The sequence below is a fragment of the Choristoneura fumiferana genome, chromosome 14, assembly GCF_025370935.1.
Source record: "Choristoneura fumiferana chromosome 14, NRCan_CFum_1, whole genome shotgun sequence".
Taxonomy (NCBI): Eukaryota; Metazoa; Arthropoda; class Insecta; order Lepidoptera; family Tortricidae; genus Choristoneura; species Choristoneura fumiferana.
Genome location: NC_133485.1, coordinates 4,299,510 through 4,323,872, shown reverse-complemented (window position 1 = coordinate 4,323,872; position 24,363 = coordinate 4,299,510). Strand labels below are relative to the sequence as shown.

At 36.4% G+C, this 24,363-nt stretch overlaps 1 protein-coding gene across 1 annotated transcript in view; it reads right to left on the bottom strand.

Annotated features, from left to right (window-relative positions):
* The window catches only part of Hil (peptidase hillarin), a 63,495-nt gene extending 39,830 nt beyond the window's left edge, over positions 1-23,665 (bottom strand). The window contains exons 1-3 of the mRNA XM_074097199.1: positions 23,529-23,665; positions 12,539-12,841; positions 8,894-9,083 (exon numbers count right to left, since the gene is read on the bottom strand). Coding sequence (XP_073953300.1) covers positions 8,894-9,083; positions 12,539-12,688 — 340 coding nt within the window. The 5' untranslated portion in view covers positions 12,689-12,841; positions 23,529-23,665. The remainder of the gene's footprint in view (positions 1-8,893; positions 9,084-12,538; positions 12,842-23,528) is intronic.
* Positions 23,666-24,363: the final 698 nt, after the last annotated feature.

The following is a 24,363-nucleotide window of genomic DNA, read 5'->3' as shown; positions in this document are numbered from 1 at the left end:
TTGGTGGCATATTTGCAATCCAATCAAAGCTGTAGGCCTGTTTCCGCTTCTATCACTGCTTAAAGCTTATGCTTGCCGCTCCGGTTCCGATCTCGTATCATCGAATATCATGTGTGTAGTCCGTAGCGCGGTCTGCTGTCTGCCCTGTGTCTTCTTCCGCGGACTCATCTTGTCCAATCACAATGACACCATACAAGGAACATGAGTCCAGAGAATTTTAGCCAGCCGCAGGGTAAAAGTACAACCGAATTCCTCATAAAAGTTTCCTCAGTAACTTTTTGCAGATGTTTAAATTGTAATACGTCAAAGATGTCAAAGACTTGCAGAATATAATCCTACTATAAGGAGATATGGGCTTGTACATCACTGGACGAAATTTCCTCATCACAAATGATATCTTGTGTTTTAGTACAAATCCTGCATTTTGCCGTAACTTCTCAGGTTTACTTCTATAACCCTGGCTGTAATTAACGACGGGCCTTATTACCGTGAAGGCGACGATGATACTTATGAAACGAGTTACTCCATTGCCAATAACTAATCCCAGATAACTAGATAGCCTACAGTTATTCTACAAATTTACATAGTAATCTCACATGGCACATAATTCCACCATATTTACGCAGCTTCGAACATATTCAGCTCATTACGAATTGATTTGATTACAATATTACCATTTTATCCACTTTATTAGGTACATCAAGGCTGACTGGTGTTAGAAGTATCTGTTGGATTATCATAATGGGTCTTGATGGTTTTGCTAATGTGCTTTTAACATTACGTACAATCGAACAAACTGATTCATGTTCCAGGGAACCTTTTAATAGCCAATTTCATTATGATTTCCTTGATAAAAGTATGAGATGTTAATATGTCTTTAGTAATACAATGGTTCAGTTTCGTATAACAGATGAATAGAATATCACCATGACATTAGTAGCACAAAAGTTCCACCCTGGTACAAGATTCAGGTTCTTTGACTACAGTCATCCTCATTATCATCGCCATCCCAGCCTATATACGTCCCACTGCGGGGCAATGAATTGCTTCGCAGTTTTGTGCAGGTTACCTAACTATTAACTATTTATGGGCGGTGGTGATCTCTTACCATCAGGAGACCCACTTGCTCGTTTTCCATCCAGTCGAATAAAAAAATAATAATTCTTCTTTAGCTCAAAATAATGCTAACTATAAAAAATAAGATATTGTTGCACATTAACACTATTTATAAGACAAAATTATACCATGTCTAAAGCAAAATAAACTGTTTCATTTCATCAAAAAAAAAACCAGCAACACACAAAAACTATAATTACGCACGATTTTCAAGTATGAAAAACTAGTAAAATGAGGTATTTAGTGGTCATCCGACGAGCCCATAACCTCTTCGGCGGCGGCGCTTAACTTTGAGTACAGTTACGAGCGGCACAGGGTTCACATTCCGCCGACAAGAGCCAGCTCCCGGAATGGTGTCAATGACCCTATCAATATCCATAAGTTACTATTTCACTAGGCAAAGTTATCCAGTACAAAGTAGGTTTTATTAAGAAACAGTTGGATTGCGAAAGCGGGAGATTTACTCACGTTTTATGAATTATAGGGTCATATAAATAAACGAGCGTTGGATGTGTGCTTTTCTATGGTTTTGTAATGTATGAATGAAGATACTTAGCTTGTTCGATTCATATAATAATATATACAGAGCGGCAAGAAATCTGGCCCACAAATGTATGAGGTAATAGGTAATTTTGTATGTAGAGTGGGCCAAATTTTGTGCCTGTTGTGTTAATGTTTACACCGTACCGTGTTTCATTTGGGAAAAATGAATGGAACGTGTTGATCAGGGTATTTCTGGCCTATTTATGTACAAAACCTTATTCCAAACGCCACAATATTAGCGAAGAATATTTACGATTTAATACTTCGAAACATACTTACATTATTTTTAAGTTTTTTTTAAATCCTTATTTAATAAAATAGGTATTTACAATATTAGATCATTTATTAAACCAGGCGTTATTTTGTGGCATAAAGTTGTCGGTGAGCAATAGCAGATTGTACATATAGCCGCCCGAGCCGGTACGGCGAGGGTGGATAGTCGCGTCGAGGGAAAAATGGGCTTAATGCTTGAGTTTTACACTCTGCTTTTCACTTCGATTGCGAGGAAATTAAATAGCAACAGTGGAAATTATAGTTAACTTGCTAGGTACTTTTTATTTTTTATGGATTGCTATACACATCTCATACGTAACAATTAATCGTCTTCGGTTGAAACCCTCGTATAATTGGGATGACCCAATTTTTGACAACATATAATAAATCGAAAACCATTTGGAGAAATAGGTTTTGTGAAGCGTTTTCAGAAATCAGATTCCAAAAATGTGATAAACTGAATTACCTTCCAAAAATAAAATAAAAACTATAGGTTACTTTTTTGGTGCATCCCAATTGGAATCAAACAATTATAAATTTTAGTTTTATTGATTTATTTTGGTTGATTTTTAGTTTTACTTACATAAAATAAAAATTATTAAAAAAATATATAGAAACTTTTTTGCTTTTGGCTGTTGACACCTGATTACCTTGGTCTTAGACGAATATTTTACTTTATGTACTAGAGCATAAAAAGTAATTTTATGTCGCCAAGATCCAGCAAAAATACCAACTTTACGAGCATGAGAAGTGAAAAGTATTTTTTTCAGTTTATTAAGTAATATTAAATAATTCCTGAAAAGGAACTCTACTCGATGGCCTATTTACTGAATAAATGATTTGAATTTGAATTTGGCTTCCAAATACAATAGTACAATTTAGGCTTAATACATGCCATACAAACAATTTACTTTAACATGAATACAATTTTATTTATTATAAATAATAAATTCAAAACTATAATAATACATATACACGTAATTTGGTGTTGTGAAATGTATCTTCTTTTTAACCAAAGAAAAAAAACGGAGGCGGTTCTCAAGTCGACGCGTATATAAGTTTTGTGATTTTTTATGTATGACCACGCATAACTTTTTACAGAGTAGTCCGATTTTGATAATTCTTTTTTATTGTAAAGCGTATACTCCAAAGGTGGTCACATATAAATTTGGAAAAAAAATCCAACTCTAAGGGTAGGAAAACAGGGGATGATTGATTGTTCAAACACTGATTGTAATGTATCACCAGGCATAACTTTTTACAAAGTACCTAGTCTGATTTGATATTTCTTTTTTTTATTGGATAGGGTATAGGTTGCTACCATATAAATTTGGAAAAAAATACTACCCCAAAGGTGGGAAAAAAGTGTAGAATAAAAAGTTTTTAACCAAAAAATTAAACCGTCAAAAAATTTAAAAGCAAAAATAATATACCATTTTCATTTAACCTTAATAGATACACCGAGTTCAAACTAGTACCGAGATCTAGATTAAGGTGAAATGAAAAAGGTTTATTATTTTTGCTTTTCAGTTTTTTCGACGGTTTAATTTCTTTTGTTAAAAAGTTTTTTCAAATTGAATCTTCAAATCTTCAAATTGAATAGTGTAAGACAAACTACCGTCCAAAATTAGTTGAAGCACCATTTTCCGTGCATTTTCCAATTTATGTAACTTTGGGAGCTCGCTTTAAAATTCAAATTTTATTTATTTGTTAAACATAGGTAGGTAGGTTTCGTAGAGAAGGATTAGTTTCGTATGTATATCAAACTAGGTTAGCTGTACTTATTTTAATACAGTTTTGGTCCAGTTGCAGCGCGTTTTTCTGCGTTGCCAAATGATCCAAATCGCGTAATGCGTGTTGCGCGAGCGCATGCGACAAATAAGGTGCTGCGCTGCGGGCAATGGGTGCTTGAGTGGGCTTGAGAAACAACATATTTCCTTGCAATTACCTGTAGTAGAGGTGGCACGTACTAAGCTATAGGTAGAGTCATTCACGATGACGCGTGCCGTGGTTCTTATTACAATGTCATTAATGTCTTATTTTAACAAAATCACGCGTCTTCGTGGATGGCACTAAGGTATAAATGAGTACCAAGTCTTCCGAGTACAATCACCAGCTCCAATATGTGCCGCAACAAAGCGTGCTATCTGATACGACTCTATTTCTAGGGCCGGTAGGGCTTGCCAGATATTTTAGCACGCTTCGCTGTAGCAGATATTAATGTAGGTGGCTGTGCGCTTACACAAAAAGATTAGATCCAAAGGCTAGGTCCACGAGAAGGTATTTAAGAGAAAATACGTATTTTCGTAAGAATGCGTATTAGAAATACGAGCGTTACGTGATGAATGAAGTTAAGGAACCCTATAGGTAGGTTTCTACAAGTATTGTATTTTAGTTGCTGAAGCTCTTTGAACTTAAAAAAATATTTTAGTGTACGTACGAGTATTACAAATCAAAATGTTTATGCAAACAGGCCGCAAAGGGCTCTTTTACGTATCACTTTTTATACTACCTACCAGCCCTTTCGGAATGAATTATTGCCATTGGCAAGAAGAAGTATGTACTTTCGAGTTCATAAGCTTCTGAGCAAAATTTTGATAAAAATATCCGAACACGACTATTGTTAAAACGTAGAAGCGTGTTCAGATATTTTTGATCAAATTTTTGCTCACAAGTTTATGAACTCGACTGTACATACACACAGCCCCATGTAGTAGACCCATGTAGTAAGAAAGTAGCCTACAGCTTTCCTTTTGTTTTCTCAAAATCGGCATTGGTTTCACGTATGCAACAATTTTCCTAAAGCGGGAATTCTAACGCTCTCGCAAATTTTATTGGTCATTTGTCCCGTTAGGTTATGACAGTATTCATAACCACGCGGGTATTGTCAGGGTCCTCAAGTACCTGAGCCTAAGCTTTAGGTCACTGGGCAGCTCGCGGCTGAGGAATGCGGCCGGCTGTTTTGCAACAAGTTCTCCCCTCCCACTCTAACCTAACCGCCTCCCTTTCACGGGGCCGAGCGCGCCCGAACACCGCCGAAGTTTGGAAGCTTGTACCTTCTTCGGAAGTCCGACTGGATTCTCACAGGTTTTGTTCGTTGCCTTTGCGGAGATTTGTGATGGCTATTTTTATTTTTTCTTGTAACGGATTGACGACAGCTATACGGTTTGCTTTCATGTTTTTTTTTTGCGCGTCTGATAACTACGGAGTGACGTGCGATTAGAACGCTGTTACTCAAGATATACATTCTTGTTCATAAGATTTAGTTTTTAGAATGATTTTGTAGCTTCAAATAAGCGTTTGTCATGCTGAGACCAATTCTGGGAAAATATTTCTTTTTCAGCATTTGATCTGATATTTTTTTTTTCTTCGTATGTTTGATAAGGAAGCTTATTGCGGATGTATTAGTTTATTATTTGCATGTTTTATTTTAATTCATTTGACGAATCTGAGTATTTTATATTTTTCCTTTTTTATTATATATGAACAACTCGCAAAGAATAAGAAGGTAGGCTCCGAATATACTTAAAAGATACAGTATAAACATAAGTTTTGACATACGGTGACTACATATCTCAACGCCAAATCCAAAAAAAAAACGACATGAAAAGCTATCAGTTCCCCGTACCATGGCCCTATACTTACTTCCTTTTTTTTAGCAATAGAAAGAAGGTAAGGGATCTTGACGTGTCTATTTACTGAAAAATAAGTCACAGCAAATATGTAACAATCATGTTTTTTAAAATCTTTTTCAATAAAAAGACTCGTCAAGATAGTTAAACCTTTTTCTAATGCTAAAAAAACGAAGTATAGATAAGGAATAAAGATAGTTTTTGCGAAATTCGAAATACAACGGAGCCGAAACCAAGAGATTAAGCTAGTATGTACTTAACTATAGCATAGAGGTGACCTGCAGCCAGTTGCATCGGTACAATGGACACGACCTTGGTCGTGGTTTATTGCCCACTCACAATAGATACTTGGGACCAACGCAAGTCAAGCCAAAAGCCTACACTTTAACAAAATAGGTAACTATAATAGATTATGTTTTTATTTATATCACATTTAACAATCTATTTTGCGAGTATACACTTAGATTTGCACTCATTGGATTGATCCAATGAAAAACAGGTGGAGTCCAAAAATAGTGGATGTTCTTTTCTGTGTTATAGGACTCGCGATACAGACCCAGAAGAGTCTAGTGCCGAGGACGTCGAAAAGTCGCAAAGTCACATGATGAGTATTAACTTCTATGCAATAGATATATGTGTATTTTGTACCTAAATTTATACAGTGTAATTTTATTGCTAAATAATAGATATTTGTGTCACAAGGGAGCAAAATGGTGTACTTACGGCGAGGGCATACATTGAATCCAGAATGTAGCGAAGGATTCTACAATAGAATCCTGAGCGTAATGAGGGATTCAAGTGTTAACGCCCAAGATGAAAATAATTTTGCTCCCGAGTGGCTCATACAACTTTTCACACCGAGCATTAAGAAACTTGAAAAAAAATCTAAATATTATTAAAGAACAACCAGCATAGAAAATGGCGTGCTTTACAATTATCGACTTAAAAAATGGCATTTGCAATAACACACTTAGAAAAGTCTTGAACAGAAAAGTTGCTCTTTGTTCCCTCTCATCAGGGAAGAAAAGTAACTTCTCTGAAGGAGAGGTTAAATAGTTATTTGTTTACTTCAGTTTAGTTGTATTTTACTTTAAAACGAAAAGATAAAGCTATCTTATTGGTTTTTGAATAATCCTAAAATGATATAAGTTATTATATCTAGTAATAAATTAAATATCGTTTTCAGATCAAAATGAGTATCATTTTGAAGACCGGTTTTGTGAGTATCACTCAATTAAAAATGTCAACCACAAACCGTTTCTTAAAAAATTGTTGCAGGACATGTCCGAGATGTAGAGGAATTAAGAACAAAACAGGGACTGTCAAAAATTCAAGCTCGCATCATAACCAAACGTCTATTACTAAAATTAGTGTGCGTTAAAGTCTATAAAATTGCTTTGTATGACAGATCATATGAATTTGACATCAGCCCCCGTTCACAACTTTTGACTAATAAACCTGCTGAGATCAAATTTCACTTAATCACCTAGTACTTCGCACCCTCCCATATGGAATTGAGTCTGGTGGTACTATTTCCGGGTGAGCTGAGCATGGGTGTGTTACTATGCACATTGCCGTAACAATTACAGCTTTTCCCAAGGGCCCATCAAGCGCTGTTAGTGTTAACGGTAATGAGTGATACCATCGCCGCGGTCGGGAAGCTACTTTTACTCGACGCGGATTTATGGTGAAGTTATGCGTTATGCTTACTTTGCTTAAGTACCTTAATTCACGCGTGTTAGGAGGTCAGCTTGGATGTTTGTTCAAAAGTCACGATCTTTTCTTTAATTTGGGATCTATTCAAGATCGAATATGTGTCATTTCTCTGTCTTGTACGATAAAATATCACTCATTTAATACAATAATTGATTGATACTACGCGTGCCGTGTTGCATTCCGACTTTTCCTGATAAAAATACATTATTCACTATATCTGTGTGTCGTCACCTGTAGGATTACATTATTATGAGAATCATACATCCTCTTTGTTTACCACAACGATTATTTATTTAGGGGCTATTTCACCATCCATTGATTAGTGTTAACAGCCGGTTAAATGTGATGCCGTCTCTATTTGTTTTGTTCGAATAGACGGAGACGGCATCACATATAACCGTCAGTTAACACTATTCAATGGACGGTGAAACAGCCCCTTAGTATAACCGGTATTTACTATTTTTGGGCACTCGGCAAAAAGTAGATAATGGAGTGAAATTTATAAATCTACACAAACTTGTTTTCACATTTTACCATAATTTAGAGTTGTGGTTTAGACGGTAGTACTATTAGTTATTCTGTGGTTTAGATTAGGTTAACGAGGACAGTTACGAGTAAATGGCCATTCGCCGTAAGTCTTCGATTACTGGTTGAACATATTAGCGTTTAACTTCATTCTGTTTAAATTATTTTGTTTGTGTAAAGGCATAACCAAGCGAATTAGAACGTTGAAGTGGCGATAGGCGGGCCATATAACACGGAGTAGATGGCCGTTAGGGCCGAAAAGTTGTCGAACGGAGAACGTGTATCGGCAAGTGCAGCGAGGACGTCTACCAACGAGAAGGCCGCCTCCAACCGAAGTAACTGCAGGTCTGTTGGGGAGACCAACGTCCAACAGTGGATGTGCTACCTACTGCTGATATGATGATGATTATGGTGTAAACGAATTACAAATTTGAACACTCTCATTGCGGCTCCAGAATTGCAGATTCTGTCAGAAATCTTTCTGTCTTATTCTTTCTAGCCTTCATCATCCAATGATTTGTTGCAAACCTCCTTCAGGTGCCTCCATTACTCCTTGTTCTTAGCAGTGCCCTTTACTTCAGTTTCTTCTCACTTTTACTATATTTACGTATACAGAGCTAATAAACAAGTATTGCTTGTACAAGAGCGTCACGAGAAAAATAACAACATGTAAAGATGGTTATGGTGAAAAATTTTAGGGAGCACTTCATATAGATGAACTACATATCATATATTAAATATACTTAGATCAGGGATTCCCAACCTTTTATCCCATCCTATATCACACAACGTTATGCCACAACACTACGCCCCCCTAGGGGCAGAAATAGGGAATCGAAATAAGAACATTAAATAAACAAACAATTGAAATATAAATGAGTCTGTTTATTTTTACCCGACTGCGCGACGCAAAGGAGTACCCTTCTATGTAAGTATTTATCAGCTTATGTATTTAGCCAGTTAGTGAACATAGAGTTGAAGCCGCCCGCAACTCGTAACCGTAACCCCCTTGAGTCGCTCTACACCCCCCAAGTGGGGGTGGGGCGCGCCTCACTGGTTGGGAATCCCTGCTATAGATGAATACTCACGTTCAGTTTCATGACTATTCCTCGCCAGGCCTCGGATCTGTTCGTTGACATAGTTGTTGCTCTTGGGAACATTCAGGGCACTGCGGATGCCGACCGAGGAGTTGTCCAGATGGCCGGGGCCGATCTTGGGCACGTGGCTGGAGCAGTACACCTCCTTGTCTTCTATGTAGTGCTGATTGTTGAAGTATGTCTGTAAGAGAGACGGGTTATGAAAATTGGTACAATAAAGGTTTGTTATTATTTTGCGGGGCTCCTATTTCTAGCCCCCGTGTGGTGTCGGGTGGGAATTACACCTCTCCATCTCTTCCGTGGATGTTGTAAGAGGCGACTATTTTCTGGTCTGAATTATATTATTATTATTGGGTGAATTAACTCAGAGTTAGCAGTTGCTCGTTTGCCATCTAGTCAAATAAAAAAAAAAAACTCATTTTCTCTTACAAGTTAACGTGACAACAAGCCTATATTGTTTTTATTCTGATGTAGAAACTGTCACAACAATTTAGTAAACTACTCCTCAATAATGTCGTCGTCACAAGTGGTAGTCAACCTAACCTATACCTACTTCGTTTTTTTTAGCATTACGAAAAGGGTAAACAATCTTTTCATTGAAAAAGGTTTTTAAAAAACAGTAACTATTACTTATGATACCAAAAGAATGTAAATGATCATATGTCCTTGCTAATTGTTACATATTTGCTGTGACTTATTTTTCATAAGTCTTTTTCAATAAAAAGATACGTCAAGATCGCTTACCTTCTTTCTAATGCTAAAAAAACGCAGTATAAATAATATTATGTATTTCCGTTCACTATTTTCTGGCTGACAAAATTATAAAGTTATCTAAATACGACTCTACCTATTATAGCAAAATGAAGTTATAATTCAATAGCCAAATAAATAGGGGAAAATTGTCCATTCACCATTAATTTCTACACAAAAGATGGATACCATTTTATTCTGAGCTCGCATCAGACAGATTTTGCCTGTAATTTGTTAGGTGAAAAGAGGAGCGAGGGATCACGATAAGCTGGTTATTCACAATAGATCCGATGAATTGCCGTGATGCCTAATTAATTTATAACAATACGGTGATTGTTGGAAAATACGGATCTAAATAAGTTAATAAATTCGATAAATGCATAATTTATACGATTTTGGATTCTAATTCTGACATTAGCACAAAGCTAAGGCTACTATATTATTATGATACCTCCACACGTCCCTGAGAAAACGCATGGACAGACAGAGAGACGAACCCTACATACAGACAGCTAAATACAGCGTGCTGGAGATTCCGAGAGATTTTGACGGAGTATTCCTGGGCATATTTAAAGATATGAACTGCAAAATTACTCTATAAGGGTAACTTTATAACCGACTTTAAAAAATAGAAGAAGGTTATCAATATGGTTGTTTTTTTATGTCTGTTACCTCAAAACTTCGTCATTTATGAATCGATTTCTATTCCTTCTGCGGTACAGTCACCAGCACCAATATCTGACACAACAAGCGTGCATAAATATCTGATACGGCTCTATTTCTAGGACCGGAAGGAAGTGTCACATATTTTTGCACGTTCCGCTGTGGCAGATATTAATGCTGGTGACTGTACCTATGTATCTCTAGCAATAGCAACTTGCTTGAAATAGCAACTTCAGGCAGTCAAAATGAATTAATACACTGATATTCACACTTTCATTACAATTACCGATATCTACACATACACCGTTTTAAACATTCGTGATTTACACTCATAGTCAAAATACCACCAACGTGGGTACAGCGTGATACGAGTGCCGGTACCTACTACTTTTGTGATCAAGTGCGGGTAGTTCGAAGGAATCGCGCTGCTAGCAGACTTGACACCCCACACTTCAGTCCACACAAACGTCGAGGTAAATATTACTCGTGTGTGTTAGCGTGATAAGTCCTGTTGGTGGTATTTTGACTATCTTTCACATACTTACTTAAATATTTCCACCAAAATTGGCAACAGTTCAGTTATTTTTAATGTCAATTTATTGTTCCATCCAACAACAATGTTCAACAGTTAGTGGTACCGTTCTTTTCATTAATGAATATAATTATATGCATCTGAGTGAGTAACTCCGCAAATAATGAAAATGGCGGCATGAGTCAGCGAACAGATGATCTGATGTGAATCATCTTTATTTATTTTTGTTATAATTACTGTATTATAATTACGCACCTGACCTACAGAATACAGTTCAGAATTTGTCATTGTTGTGTATTTATTGGTGTGATAGTCATATAATATGTCCCACTGTAGAGCAACAGGCCTTCTTTCAGAACGAGAGGGTTTGGGTCGTGGTCCCGCACAGACCCAATGCGGTTTGAGAACTTCACACACACCATTGTATTTCTTCGCAGGTGTAAGTTTCCTCACGATGCGTTTCTTCACTATAAGGTCATAATAAACTTCAAACGTAATTTCGCACATAAATTTCGAAAAATTCAGAGGCGCGAGCCCGGGGTCAAACCCACGACACTGCTTGGGAGGCCATAGGTCAAACCACTAGGCTAACACAGCTTACGGCGGCGGTGTGATAGAGTGCCGGTCCAAAATCAGAATCAAGTTCAAGGGGGCTAGGTACTACTTACCAAATTCGAAAATCTATGTTCGTATCGTACCGTCCCTCTCACTCTCGTATTAAATAATATAAGCGGGAGGGCAAGATACGAAGTACTTCGTAGTATAGGGCCAGGGGGGCCTACCTCGACATTTGAATTTCGTAGTACCTACTACGTATCCATCTCTAAGCTCTCTCTTATTAAATACTATCAGCGTGAGCGGAATAGCACGAGATAAAGTACGAATTTCGACCTTCGTAGTATAAGCAGATAGTTAGTAATAATGATGATAATAAAAATACAACTGAATTGATAACCTCCCTCTTTTTTTGAAATCGGTTAAAAAAACTTAGTCATCCTGTGGCCCTAAATTGTAAAGTGCAAAGTGGAATCATCTCGCATCGCTTGACCTTCAGCGCCAGTTGACATTTGTTTGACCTTGGTACAGTCAAGTCGCATTTCGACCTCATAATGTCAGGCCAAAAAGTAGCAAACGAACATTAATCTTAATCACTTCATTGTTACTAGCCAAGCAGAGAGTTCAATTTATAAGTCTGTGCGATTCATTAGAAATGAATATTAATATTATAGCTTCACTTAATGTCTGATATCTAAACAAAGTATGTTTAAATATTTGTAGGGTTCCCGTACTACCTGTATTAAAATTCTTTTGAGATGTGATGTATAAAACAAAACTAAAAATTAAAATGTAATCGTACCTATACCGGTGAGTTTTTAGTTTCTAAGTTATTTAAAGGGAACTCTACATATAGGTACAGTCACCAGCACCCTTTTATTACAAAACAGAGCGGGTTAATACGAGGATTGCCCTTCGGGCAGAAGAAACTACCAAACTAACCTAACCTACCTATTTTCGGGACTGAATTATGATTGGGGGGTGCATTTCCTATTTAGAATGTAGTGGTGCTACTAGGAACCGTAGTGCTTAATTGTGCCATTAGGAATACGTATTTGTGTGACACAACTAGTTGTGCAAAAATAGTTGGTCCATGAGGAAAGCTTATGGTCGACTATACAGAAAGTAAAGCTTACCTTTAAAGTAAGTTTGGTCCCGCAAACGGAGCACTTGAAACACCCGCTGTGGAAGAACGTGAAGTCCTTCAGAGGACCCACCCGGTCCACCTGGTACACTATCTCACTGCACCGGAAACACGTGCTCTCGTAGAAATTCGGCCGATACATGGTGGCGGCTTTGTCACGACATCTCAATGAACACTGGCCACTAAGTCACTGCACACTTTAGTCACTCCGCACTACGTCATAGTCAAGTCATTCGCGCACTTTGTAGTCAATTGTGAGCTTGACTTTTACTTTAAGACTAGTTAGTTTAAATGCCTGTAAAAAATTACATTCATGTTATTGTGTGTAGCAACGAAGAGTACATCTCAGCTTATATACATTTCACTGCTTGGCACTTCACATCATCATCATCATCATGTCTACCGAAAGACGAAGTTATTTTTTTCATAGGCCTTCCCCAAAACTCTCCACTCAGGCCGGTCTTGTGCTTTCCGCATCCACCGCGATCCCGCGATCCTAACCAGATCGTTGCTCCATCTTGTTGGAGGCCAACCGACAGCTTGTTGTGAACTTCACATACACCATTGAATGTCTTCGTAGGTGTTTCGCTTCGCTCAGCTGATTCCACAAGAGCTGTGCTGTGCGAGGATAGGTAAATGAACCGTGTCTATTGGTTTACGAGCCTTAAGAGCATTATATAATTATCATCGCATTTAAATCTATATTTATCTATTAGTTTTTTTACTGTGTTTTTTTATTTATATATGTGTTAAACAGCCCGCCTAGAAAACTTTCTTATTTAAATATGTCTTAAGGCCATTGTAAGTTAATAACATGACATGTACATTCTTTGTGGTTTCACAATGTACAGATAAAAACGTAATAATGACTCGTCAACTAAGTATAAAAAGCTTTCAAAACTAACTTTAATACTGACCGAATAAAAAATAAAGACGGTAGACGGTGCCTCACTAGGCAGGTAGCGCCACCTAGCGCCATCTAGTCATCACATAGAACAACTGCGATATCACGCATCGCACTATCGAAGTTTCACAAATGGAACGTATAAATACAACTTACGATGTTATTCCTTATGAACTCAGTCCTCAGGCATAAACATCTGCATGGAAAGAAATCTCTCTACCTCTATTATGGCTCTTCTCCACACACCGGTAAAACTATACGCCTTGGTCTGAGATCTGGTAGATATTTTCGAGTAGACATTTGAGGCCGTAAAAACTTCTACATTGCTTCTTTTAGGATATCAAAAGACAAAAACACAGACATGGCTGAATGATAGTTAGATAACATCGTACCTTGAATATTTGAGATCTCTCCGCTACAAATATTCTTAAAGCCAGTTGAAATTATCTATTCGAAGAGTGATAAAATAAACTGCTAGTTAAGCTACACCCACGCACACAAGATGAGGCATATTTATCCAGCTTAATTTTAATATTCACAGAATTCTGTCTTTAATTCTTATTTGGTCATAGCTTTTACACTTGCTAGGTTAAAATGAGTCATGCTTGACCCACGCCACTTGTTCGCGCAACCTTATTGATCCGGAACACCCTCGGTGTCCACGTTTGGGCCAGGGAGAGGCCACATCATAATAACAGTGGCCCACACATTACCATATCGGGAGGAGTGAAATTTGTTCTATGCCATGTTATTTACGACATATCATTTAGTCGTGAAAGTCTACAGTTGGTATGAGTACATTTTTTAGCTGCGTGGTATGAGTAGAAGAAAGATTGAAGCCGTCATATCTCAGACAGAGGGACACGTAAAAAATCGCAATGGTGACAACAATGTAAGTACATTTTTATGTTACACAGAATTCACTTGCGATGCATAGAAGTTTTAACGTTATTTATGCAAGGTTCTACGTGAGCTCTACAATTCACTTAACTAGCTTGTCTTCATATTTATTTAACGCCTCAAACCCTGTTGTATCGTGTAATGTGTTCGCAATTAAAATCATATTCATATCCGCCATCAATATCTACCGCTATCATATGCTGTTTGACAGGTAGAAGTGACGATTTGGCTTGTAAGCGTGTGTCTAAACATCGATTGCCTCTTGATATGCTAGTATTTAAAAGCCTGTATCTACTAACATAGTATCTCAAAACAGTAACAGGTTATCTCAACATAGTTCCAACTACAATCACAATCGGAATGCACTCGCCGTATTATTGTACAACCGTTAAATTTCACGATTCAGCTCTAGAAACGTTTAAATGTACTTTATTAACAATGCGATGCGTGCTGGATGCAGTGCCTGGGGCGATATGGGACAAGCCATGGGAAAAAGCGATTGATGCTGAACAATTCTTTAAAATCTAATCAAAAATTTTATTTCGCGTAAGTTCATCTATAGGGGAAATTTATGTATTGTAGGTATAGTCAAAAGCTCACTCTAGGTAGTGGGGGGCTGCTGCCCTTCCCTGCACCCCCCTTGGTCACGCTCTGTAGTAGGTAAGACGCATAGCGGTATTTTAAAGGTGTATTGTTTTGAAAAATGCATCGCAAATTTATACGATAATGGCAGATATTCGGGAAAAACTCAATTGCATCATTTATTTTTTCAAACGACTTGTCATGTGAATTGCACTATAATTTGTCCTGAATTCCTTCCTGATAATCTTATTTTTATTTAATTAGACCCAAAGATAATATACTTAGTCATATACCTACAAAATACACGGGCATTGGACGAATATGAGACTATCATATCCTATCCTATCCTATCCTGCAACGTATAGTTGTTATACAAATCATTTGGAGAACATCAAAAGCCCTATAATTCTCCCCGTAGCTTTACTAAGTGGTACACAAATGCATATAATACCAAAGCTCGCTTTCTCTCACGGCTTGCGCCGCGGAGCACCCGCGGTGACTATTGGAACGTGCCAATATAATGATAGCGCAACATGTTCACGGGGCCGGCGCACGCGCACGCGGCTGGAAAGTCGGCTGCAACCGGCTACTTTGAATAAATAGCCGTTGGAAGTGTAGCAAAACTTGTAAAGCCACCTGCATTCATATTTGTCACAGCGGAGCGTACAATAATATCTGACACGTCCTACCGGCCTTTACGCTTTACGGCTTTTAGGGTTCCGGAGCCAAAATGGCAAAAACGGAAACCTTATAGTTTCGCCATGTCTGTCTGTCTGTCTGTCCGCGGCTTTGCTCAGAGACTATCAATGCTAGAAAGCTGTAACTTTGCACGGATATATATGTAAGCTATGCCAACAAAATGGTATAATAAAAAATAAAAAAAAATTTTTTTTTAGAATACCTATACACGTAAAGGGGTGTTTTTTTTTTCTCATCTAACCTTGTATTGTGGGGCATCGTTGGATAGGTCTTTTAAAATCATTAGGGGGTTGCTAAAATGATTTTTCGATTCAGTGATTTGTTTGCAAAATATTCAACTTTAAAGCGCAATTTTTCATTAAAATCGAGCGTCCCCCCCCCCCTCTAAAATCTAAACCGGTGGGTGGAAAATTTTAAAAAATTCAGGATGATAGTAAGTATATCAAACTTACAAGGAAAACTAGGTTAAGTTTTCTTGAGAATTATTAGTAGTTTAAGAGTAAATAATATACCTAAACTTGGAATATTCCGTACAAAATACGAAATCCTTAGAAAAATATTACTTGATTTTTTCGTAATGGCTACGGAACCCTATTTCGGGCGTGTCCGACACGCTCTTGGCCGGTTTTTATAGGTACGAATAGATTGGTATTGGAATATCAATCAGCAAGACTAGATCGAACGACATTTGTACCGAGTTTATAGGATACATTCCAAAGTTAAGTATGACATCATCAGATATATGACTGCTAAAGATTTATAGGTTCTAAAAACAGCGCAAAAGGACATTGACAATTTACATAAAAACTGATCTACGAAAACGATCACAAGGTGCTAAAAACCATAAAAAGTAGAGGAAGCAAATCTACATAATAATAGACTCCTAAAAAGTACATAAGTGTTATTTCACAACTATAGAAATGGCATTTTACGACAACCAAAATCTAATATCCTTTATTTATTTTGGAATAAGAACTTAGTCTAAGGGATCGACATAATATCTTTTTGGTTGCGTAGGAGCAAAATCCACATAAAAATTACTTTTAAGTTAATGTAAAATAGTTCGTATTGTTTCACAATAAGAATGGTTGCAATGCGTGTAATTTGCATCTGTAAGTTTGTGTAGGAGCAAATTTTGGCGGCATTGGTCAATGGTCCATTGCCCACGCGTGGGCGGCGTGGGCTGCTGAAGGGCTAATCTTAAAGCGACTTTTACTTTGGAGTACTCAATGAAATACTAAGGATTAAGGAGTTAATAGCAAGGTTAAGTTTAATAGCTGGCGGCCTTTGGGTGACAAATTTGAGAAATAAGAAATGAGTTCATCATTTACTTGGGAAACGAGGTTAATAAAATTGAGTTTTGCACTTTTCTGAGGAAATTGTTTAAGGATTATAGTATTATCCTACTCCTATTATATTATAAATGTGAAAGTTTGTGAGTGAGTGAGTTATTGAGTGAGTGAGTGAGTGAGTATGTTTGTTACTTCTTCACGCTGAAACGGCTTGACGGATTTGGATGAAATTTGCCAAAAAGTTAGTTTTTAACCTGGATTAAAACATAGAATACTTTTTATTACACGGGATAGGGATAAAATCTCGAAACAACCGCTGGGCTTAGAGTCATGAAATTTGGCATGGGTGTTTTAAGAGCGTTTATACCTGCTGAGCTGGCAACGTTGCATTTTTGTTAGTTTTTCTCGATTATTCCATAAAAATTGAATGAAAATTAAAAATGTGGTCTGTTAGAACTGTTCTTAAATATAAGTTAATGTGTCTACTCCAATAATTATTCGTGATAGACTTTTATATTCCTTAAAAACGAATTAATGTTTATGACCGGTTTTTAAAGAAATAAAAGTCTATCCCGTTATTCATAAACACTTAACAAGCCTATGTTAACTAACAAATGCTTTGTCCCTTTTAAAAATACAAAATGTCAAAGTGACAGATAAGGACAAACGAATTTTAGCGGCATTTTAAACTAAAATAGGTTTGATTGTCGTTTATGAATAAGGGGTTAATCTATAACGAATAATTGGAGTAGACACATTACTTATATATTAAGAAGTGTTCTATCAGACAACATTATTATTTTCACTCAATTTATATGGAATAATCGAGAAAAAACTAACAAAAATGCAACGTTGCCAGCAAAGCAGGAATAAGCGCTCTTAATTTGACGTCAATGAAAACCACGAAGTAATTTTAGGGAATTCCCACGAGAATTTAATAAAATCGAAGTTCGTATCGTACCGTCCCACTGACGCTTATATTATTTAATACGAGAGTGAGAGGGAAGGTACGATACGAACTTCGATTTTAGAGTTTCGTAGTAGTCTTACTGTATCTAATGGTTTACGCGTGCGAAGCCGCGGGTAAACGTATGTAGTATGAGTCCCAGGGAAGGACATAGAATAGTTTTTATCCCGGAAATTAAATAGTTCCCGCGGGATAACGATAACCGAATTCTACGCGGACGGAGTCGTGGGTAGCGGCTAGTTTTAGTATAATTGTGAAAGAGTATTTAGTATAGGTTCAATAGTTCCAAAGATCACCCCCTAAATACTTAAAAACAAAATGATGTTAAAAAAATATAGTTTTTATTGTTTTTTTTTCTCACCTATTGTCATCCAATTTACTTATGACTCAAGTAAAAAAATGGTTCAAGTCAGCCCGACTTTTAAGATTTAATCAAAACATACTTACTCGTACTAACTAACACGGCAACTTAAATATAAACTTGTCGTTAAACTAAATTCGCCTCTTTATTGCATGCAATATTCACTAGTCACTAATTATTTAAATCTGAAATCTGGCTTCACTATTAAAGGAAAATAATCGTTCTGAAAAAAAAACTACAGGTCATATAATATGTTCTTTATAACTACGAGTTTTCAGAAATACCTACGCACTGGCACTTTGTACGAGTAGTAGGTAATTATTTTTAACGTAAATTCGTTTGCACAATATTTTGAGCTCGTTGAAGCTTTAACTTAATCTGACGAATGGCATTTCCTAATTTTTTTAATTATCCAATTGTGTCATAAATAATGCTACTAGTTTCGAATTATTATTTCGTTATTGATTAGATTTTCTCACTGACCAGTTATTTTACGGAAGGAAAAGTTTGAATTTAGATTAATTACTCAATGAGGGCTATCGTTTTTTCTCTTTCTAGATGGCGCCACTGTTGCGTGAGGTTTTTAAGTGTGGCTTTCAAAGTCTGTTATTACGGCCGTGAAAACAAAGTTTAGATTAAAAACATATTTAATACACCTTAAAACCGTACCATAAAAATATCGAGCAAAACCAGTGTTCCGTAGTCCCGTTTTGTTAGGAAAAAAAGGGAGGACAAAAGTTTCCGAAAGACAAAACTGTCTCAAAACACAGACATTCATTGCCCCGTAACGCATAATTGCCATGATTAATTTCAGGTATTGCAAAATATTCACAAAATTGTTCTAATTATAATTAAACCCGCGTAGCTCACCCAAAAACTATGAGATTTGACACTTCGGAGACCTCAGGCTACACTAGCGCCTCTAGCGGCGAATTCATACGCGATAGCCCTCATTATCTAGGTACATATTACATTTTTTCCTTTATTAGTGGCCAGTTTCATTACAATCTGGGAATTGCGATATATTTGACGTAATTGTACATTGTGTCTTAAGGGCGGTAAATAAGGAATTACGAACGAGAGTTTATTCCCCCGAGTCCCGAAGAGCCCGAAGTCGAAGACTGAGGGCTTTAATAAGTCGATGTTCGTAATTCTAGTACCGCCCTTGCGACATACAATGTTTTTCATCACATATGCGAGTAAAATTGCATATTTGTAAAAGAAAAACTAATATTTTTTCAAATACTTATTGCCGATACCGCTGACTACGCCCTTGGCTGCGCCAGCTCCGCAGCATGTGCCCGACCCGCACGCCAGCACGAGCAGCACGCCAAGCAGTAACAAACTTATTTACCGACCATGGGTTTCATGACAAGCACATTAAGTTCTAGGGTTTATTTGGGGGGTTGCAACCAAGGTAACCTGCATGTTAAGACACTGTTTACGCGAAAGTGTGATGAAAAATACTTGAATTCGGCGACAATTTTGTATGAACATAATTTAGTTTAATTTTCCAACTTTTGTACTCTTTTATGCGGAAGTTCACGGTTTCTTTTATTTTATCAAATATGGAATTAAAAGATGGGTTTGTGGGAATGTTATCTATTTAAGTAATATATGAAAGCATCTTTGCAGAGCAGTTGCCATGATCTGGTTGCATTCCATGGCATTGTGGCGCCGATGCCCACGCTAGCTAACAGACAAGGTTTAGTTAACATTGGTTTTTTAATTAAAGTTAAAGATACTTGAAAAATTTAGTTTATATTTAAACACGTTCTATTTGACACATGTAGGCATCCTTTGAATATCAGTATACAAATTACTTTAGCTGTAATGTACCTAGGTACAGAGAAACATAGATTAAAAGTTTCAGATGCGCCTAAAGACAGTCAACTATAATAATTATTTGAGAGAAAGTTAAGTAAAGGCCAGCTCCGTAGTAAAAAATGTATATTAAGGTTTTTAATGTAACTATTTTAAATATAGGTACTTCCTACTCAAAAAACTTCAACATAGTCAATAAAATATTTATAATTCATATTGGGCTGTTTTGTTTTAGCAAAAAGACGTTTTTGGACTCAATATTGAAATTTAAGTAAGTATTAGATACTCACAGTGGATTTATAGCTATACAAAGCGTTATTATCTTATTACAATACATTTCATCCACTCTATCGTAGATATCACAGTTTTTACGGAATACCTGTGGCCCAACCGGTTTTGTTACATTTTCGTGGCTTATGGAACGTGTAGTGAACAGTTGGAATAGCGTTATTTCTACATTTCTTATTTAAACATGTTTTTGGAGTTAGCGTTTCTATGAAACGTTTTTTACCGATATTGGACATTCTCAAAAATAATACGTATGAGAAGCACGCAAAATATCTTGTTGGTTGGGCAAAATTGTTTCAAGGTGTCTTTTGGTTATGTTTATGGTTTTAACACTAAGACTGCAGAAAATTCTGCTAATGTCCTTCGACGTAGGAAATTTTGTGAGTACCGACTATTGTATATAAATAAAAAAAACATACTTATCATGTGATAATTTTGACATCAATTGACCTAGCCCCAATATATTTAAGCAAAACTTGTACTATGGATACTAGGCAACAGATAAACACTTATATATATAAATACATAATATTAAACATCCAAGGCTCGAGAGCCAACATTTGTTTTATTCCTACAAATATATTCCCCGACCGGGGATCGAACCCGTGACCTCGAGCTTCATAGGCACTAGGCAGGTTCTCAAACCACTGGACTATCCGTTCGTCAATTTGTGAACATATTCGAAGAAAATCTTAATGTGAAATACAAAATTTCTAAGATCAAGGGACGTTTTTCTGTACGTTGTTTTGTTTACAACAACGGCTGTATCTTCCACATAAAAAGATGCCTTTTATGTTTGATCCAAAACGCGACAGTGGCATTTGCTTCTCTGCTGTCTCGACCCTGACATTTCTTTCGCCAAATTTATTACACCTGCGTGCCTTAAATGTTTTGTGAATGGAAATTAAGGTAAGAGCGACTATGGAACGTAGTTACCGGCTATCAGCTCAGTGCAAAAAATGTATAATCCACTGGATTTGCCTAGAAATGCTGCGTTACAAATTACAATTTTTGTTCACCACTTAGGGGTCACCCTGTATAATCTGTGTGGTCAAAATGATCAAAGATTATTTGAACTAGAAGCGTAAATAAAAGTTCATCGAAGTAGCTCGGGCAAATGAGGAAAGTTATCGACAGTTTTTGGACTTGGATACCTACCTACAATGTGGCCTCTATACCTCGTTAAGTTTCTTACTGGGTTCTTTTCAAGTTCTCAACAGAGATTTTTCCAAACCGGTGGGAAAACTTGTTAAAGTCTTAACTGGATAACAATATATTGAGTTTGACTTTGACTATCTGAAAAACGTTTGTCAAGACACCTTAGTCTTACAAACATCAAAGTATTTATAAGAGGAAATAACTGTTTTATAATTGACGAAGTAGTAATGCTACGGCCTCTGCTGCTTTCATTTTACATTAAGTGCATTGTAAACAGCAATTAATGTTACGAGCATATCTGTATATTTATGATTATGCTAATTTCCTAAGATCCTAGTCCCATTTGAATTGACTACACCTGACTTGTGAACTTTGAGTTCAGTTGATTACTTCCTTGATAATAAACTGTGTAATGTGTGAAATTTATTCAAAGTTATTCGAATTTTTAACGTTACCGGTATCCGGAAAGCTAATTTATTACTAATGCAAAATGTAACCTTACATTGAGTTAGTCGGAAGTGAATATGATTGAATCTAGATATTTTACGCCCACATTGCTGAATGTAGGTTTCCTAGATAGTCATAAATGTTGGAAAACTGCAACATTTTAGGTTACCGATGAGAAAAATCCGAGAATTTTAGTAAAAAGTATTTAACTAACTTACCAATAAATTTACTGACACAATTTTTTTACTTTTTTATACAGTTGTATCTTATGTGACTTTGCTTGTGTGAAATTATTATGATTTAAACAATTTTGAGATTATAGTATTGTGGACAAAACATTTTTTTACGAATAAATTGTTATTTATTATTATTGTGTACCTACAGGGGACCATAGACTGAATTTTAGCAGTAAATAACCGAGGAGCTGTTTTCTGTTACCTATTCAAATTCGAGCTGAAAAATGTTAAGTATTATGTAATTAACAAACGTACGTTAGTGGTACGTTAAATACTATTTATTTTACGTTTCCTTAGATAATTAGCATTGTTTATTGTTTCATGTCAAATATCGAATGGATGTCAACGCCCTCTCGTACATTGTTTAAGTTAAACAAGTAGTTACAACGGTGCTCACATTGTTGTGAACATGTGATTACTGATTACTTGATTAATCCTGTTTTTATACCAAGAGCAATTACTACTTATAGTCCCTGATTCCTGTGTTTTCCCGGAATCATGTTCACACTGCCTATAATTTAGGCAGTCAAATTTCAAAACTGCTTTAGTTCTTAGAATTTAAAACGTAATATACTTATAAAATTTTGCTTTGAAAAAGTTTAAAATAAGCTATGGAATCTCGTGACAATGAAAAAAAAACTAAAGACGATAATTGAACTCTTATTTCTCTTCAGCAAATCTATGCTCAAGAATTACATGAAGAAATAACTAAGTGCCTATTTAAAAACCAATTACTTAATCGAGATAGACTTATTTTTCTACATAGAGAAGCATAAAACAACCTGTTGTTTGTATCCAATCTACATAGAAAATTTTTCTACTATAAGAAACTATGTACCTACGTTTTGTAAATCGATGATTATGTACTTTACAGTACAGAGTTTATTATACAGCCATAGGTATTGAAAAGCGACAGATAGATGAAGTGAACTTAACAAAATGGTCCTTGGTCATAAAATTAGCACCTAGCGTGGAGTACATTACATACATCTGTTCATGGGTGCTAATACCTACTTAGTCTTGGACCATTAGAGTTTAACCCGATGGTAAACGTAGATGGAAGAATTTAACTTTTTGTATCAATTTTACTGCCACTAAATTAAGTAGAAATCTATAGTAAGTACCTGAGGATTTCCCTACTGTTAATCCTGTTAAGTTTTTTAACAGGTGCTAGTTTATTGGAAGATATTTCTTTCATACGTAAGTTTATCCTCAACCACAACTTAGTCGTAACATCGAGCAAGTTTTAGAAGCATAGCTCCTTTTCAATTCAACATCGCAACGCTAAATCTTAAACTAATTGATCAAATGTCCGTTTATAAACCTCATCCACGTTTCATTCACACACAGCACATCACTATCCAACGGTACTTCACTATCAATGCGGACGAATGTGAGAGTTTGTTCGCGCGCGTTACACATGCGCGATCTGCGGGCGCCAGGCGAGCACTGCCCGCGATTGTTTGTGGACGCGGCACCGTGGCTGGAGCGGCAAAGAGTGCTTATGGGGCTTTAATGGGTTATAACACGCAGTCTCTATGAGGTTGCTGGTGTTATTGAATTGATAGTCCCAAACAACTGAATTAATAACTCTAGAAGCGACTATAAAGTAAGCACTGCATGGGATTATTTATGGGGTGATGTTAGTGTATATATCTGTATAACGTTAGTGTCTACGAAATGTTCGAACCGCGGCAAAAGTGAATTTCGGCGGCCTTGCTTACCCCCTTAACTTATAGATCCGGGATTGTATAACGTGATGTCTATGAGGCTACTATGGCTACTATACATAATATTAAACCACTTCGTTTGAGAACTCTACATTATTTATATATCGAAGTTTTTTTAAATGAGTTCCGACATGGCTAAACTACAGAGCCAATAACTGTAGAAGTTTCCACAAGGTAAAGAAAAAGGCGTTTATTGGTCTTTAATGCATAAAACGTGTAGTCTGCGAAGCGACTGGCTCAATTGAAAGAAAGAAAAAAAATACATTTATTCACAATACAAGACACAACAATAAATATTATATTATTATACTTTGCATTGTGTACATTTTTTTCTATGGCTGGAAAAACATTAAGTTTGAAAAAACGAGAGTGATACATATGGACTGGATCCATATTCATTATTCATCCAAATTAAATGTCAATAGCACA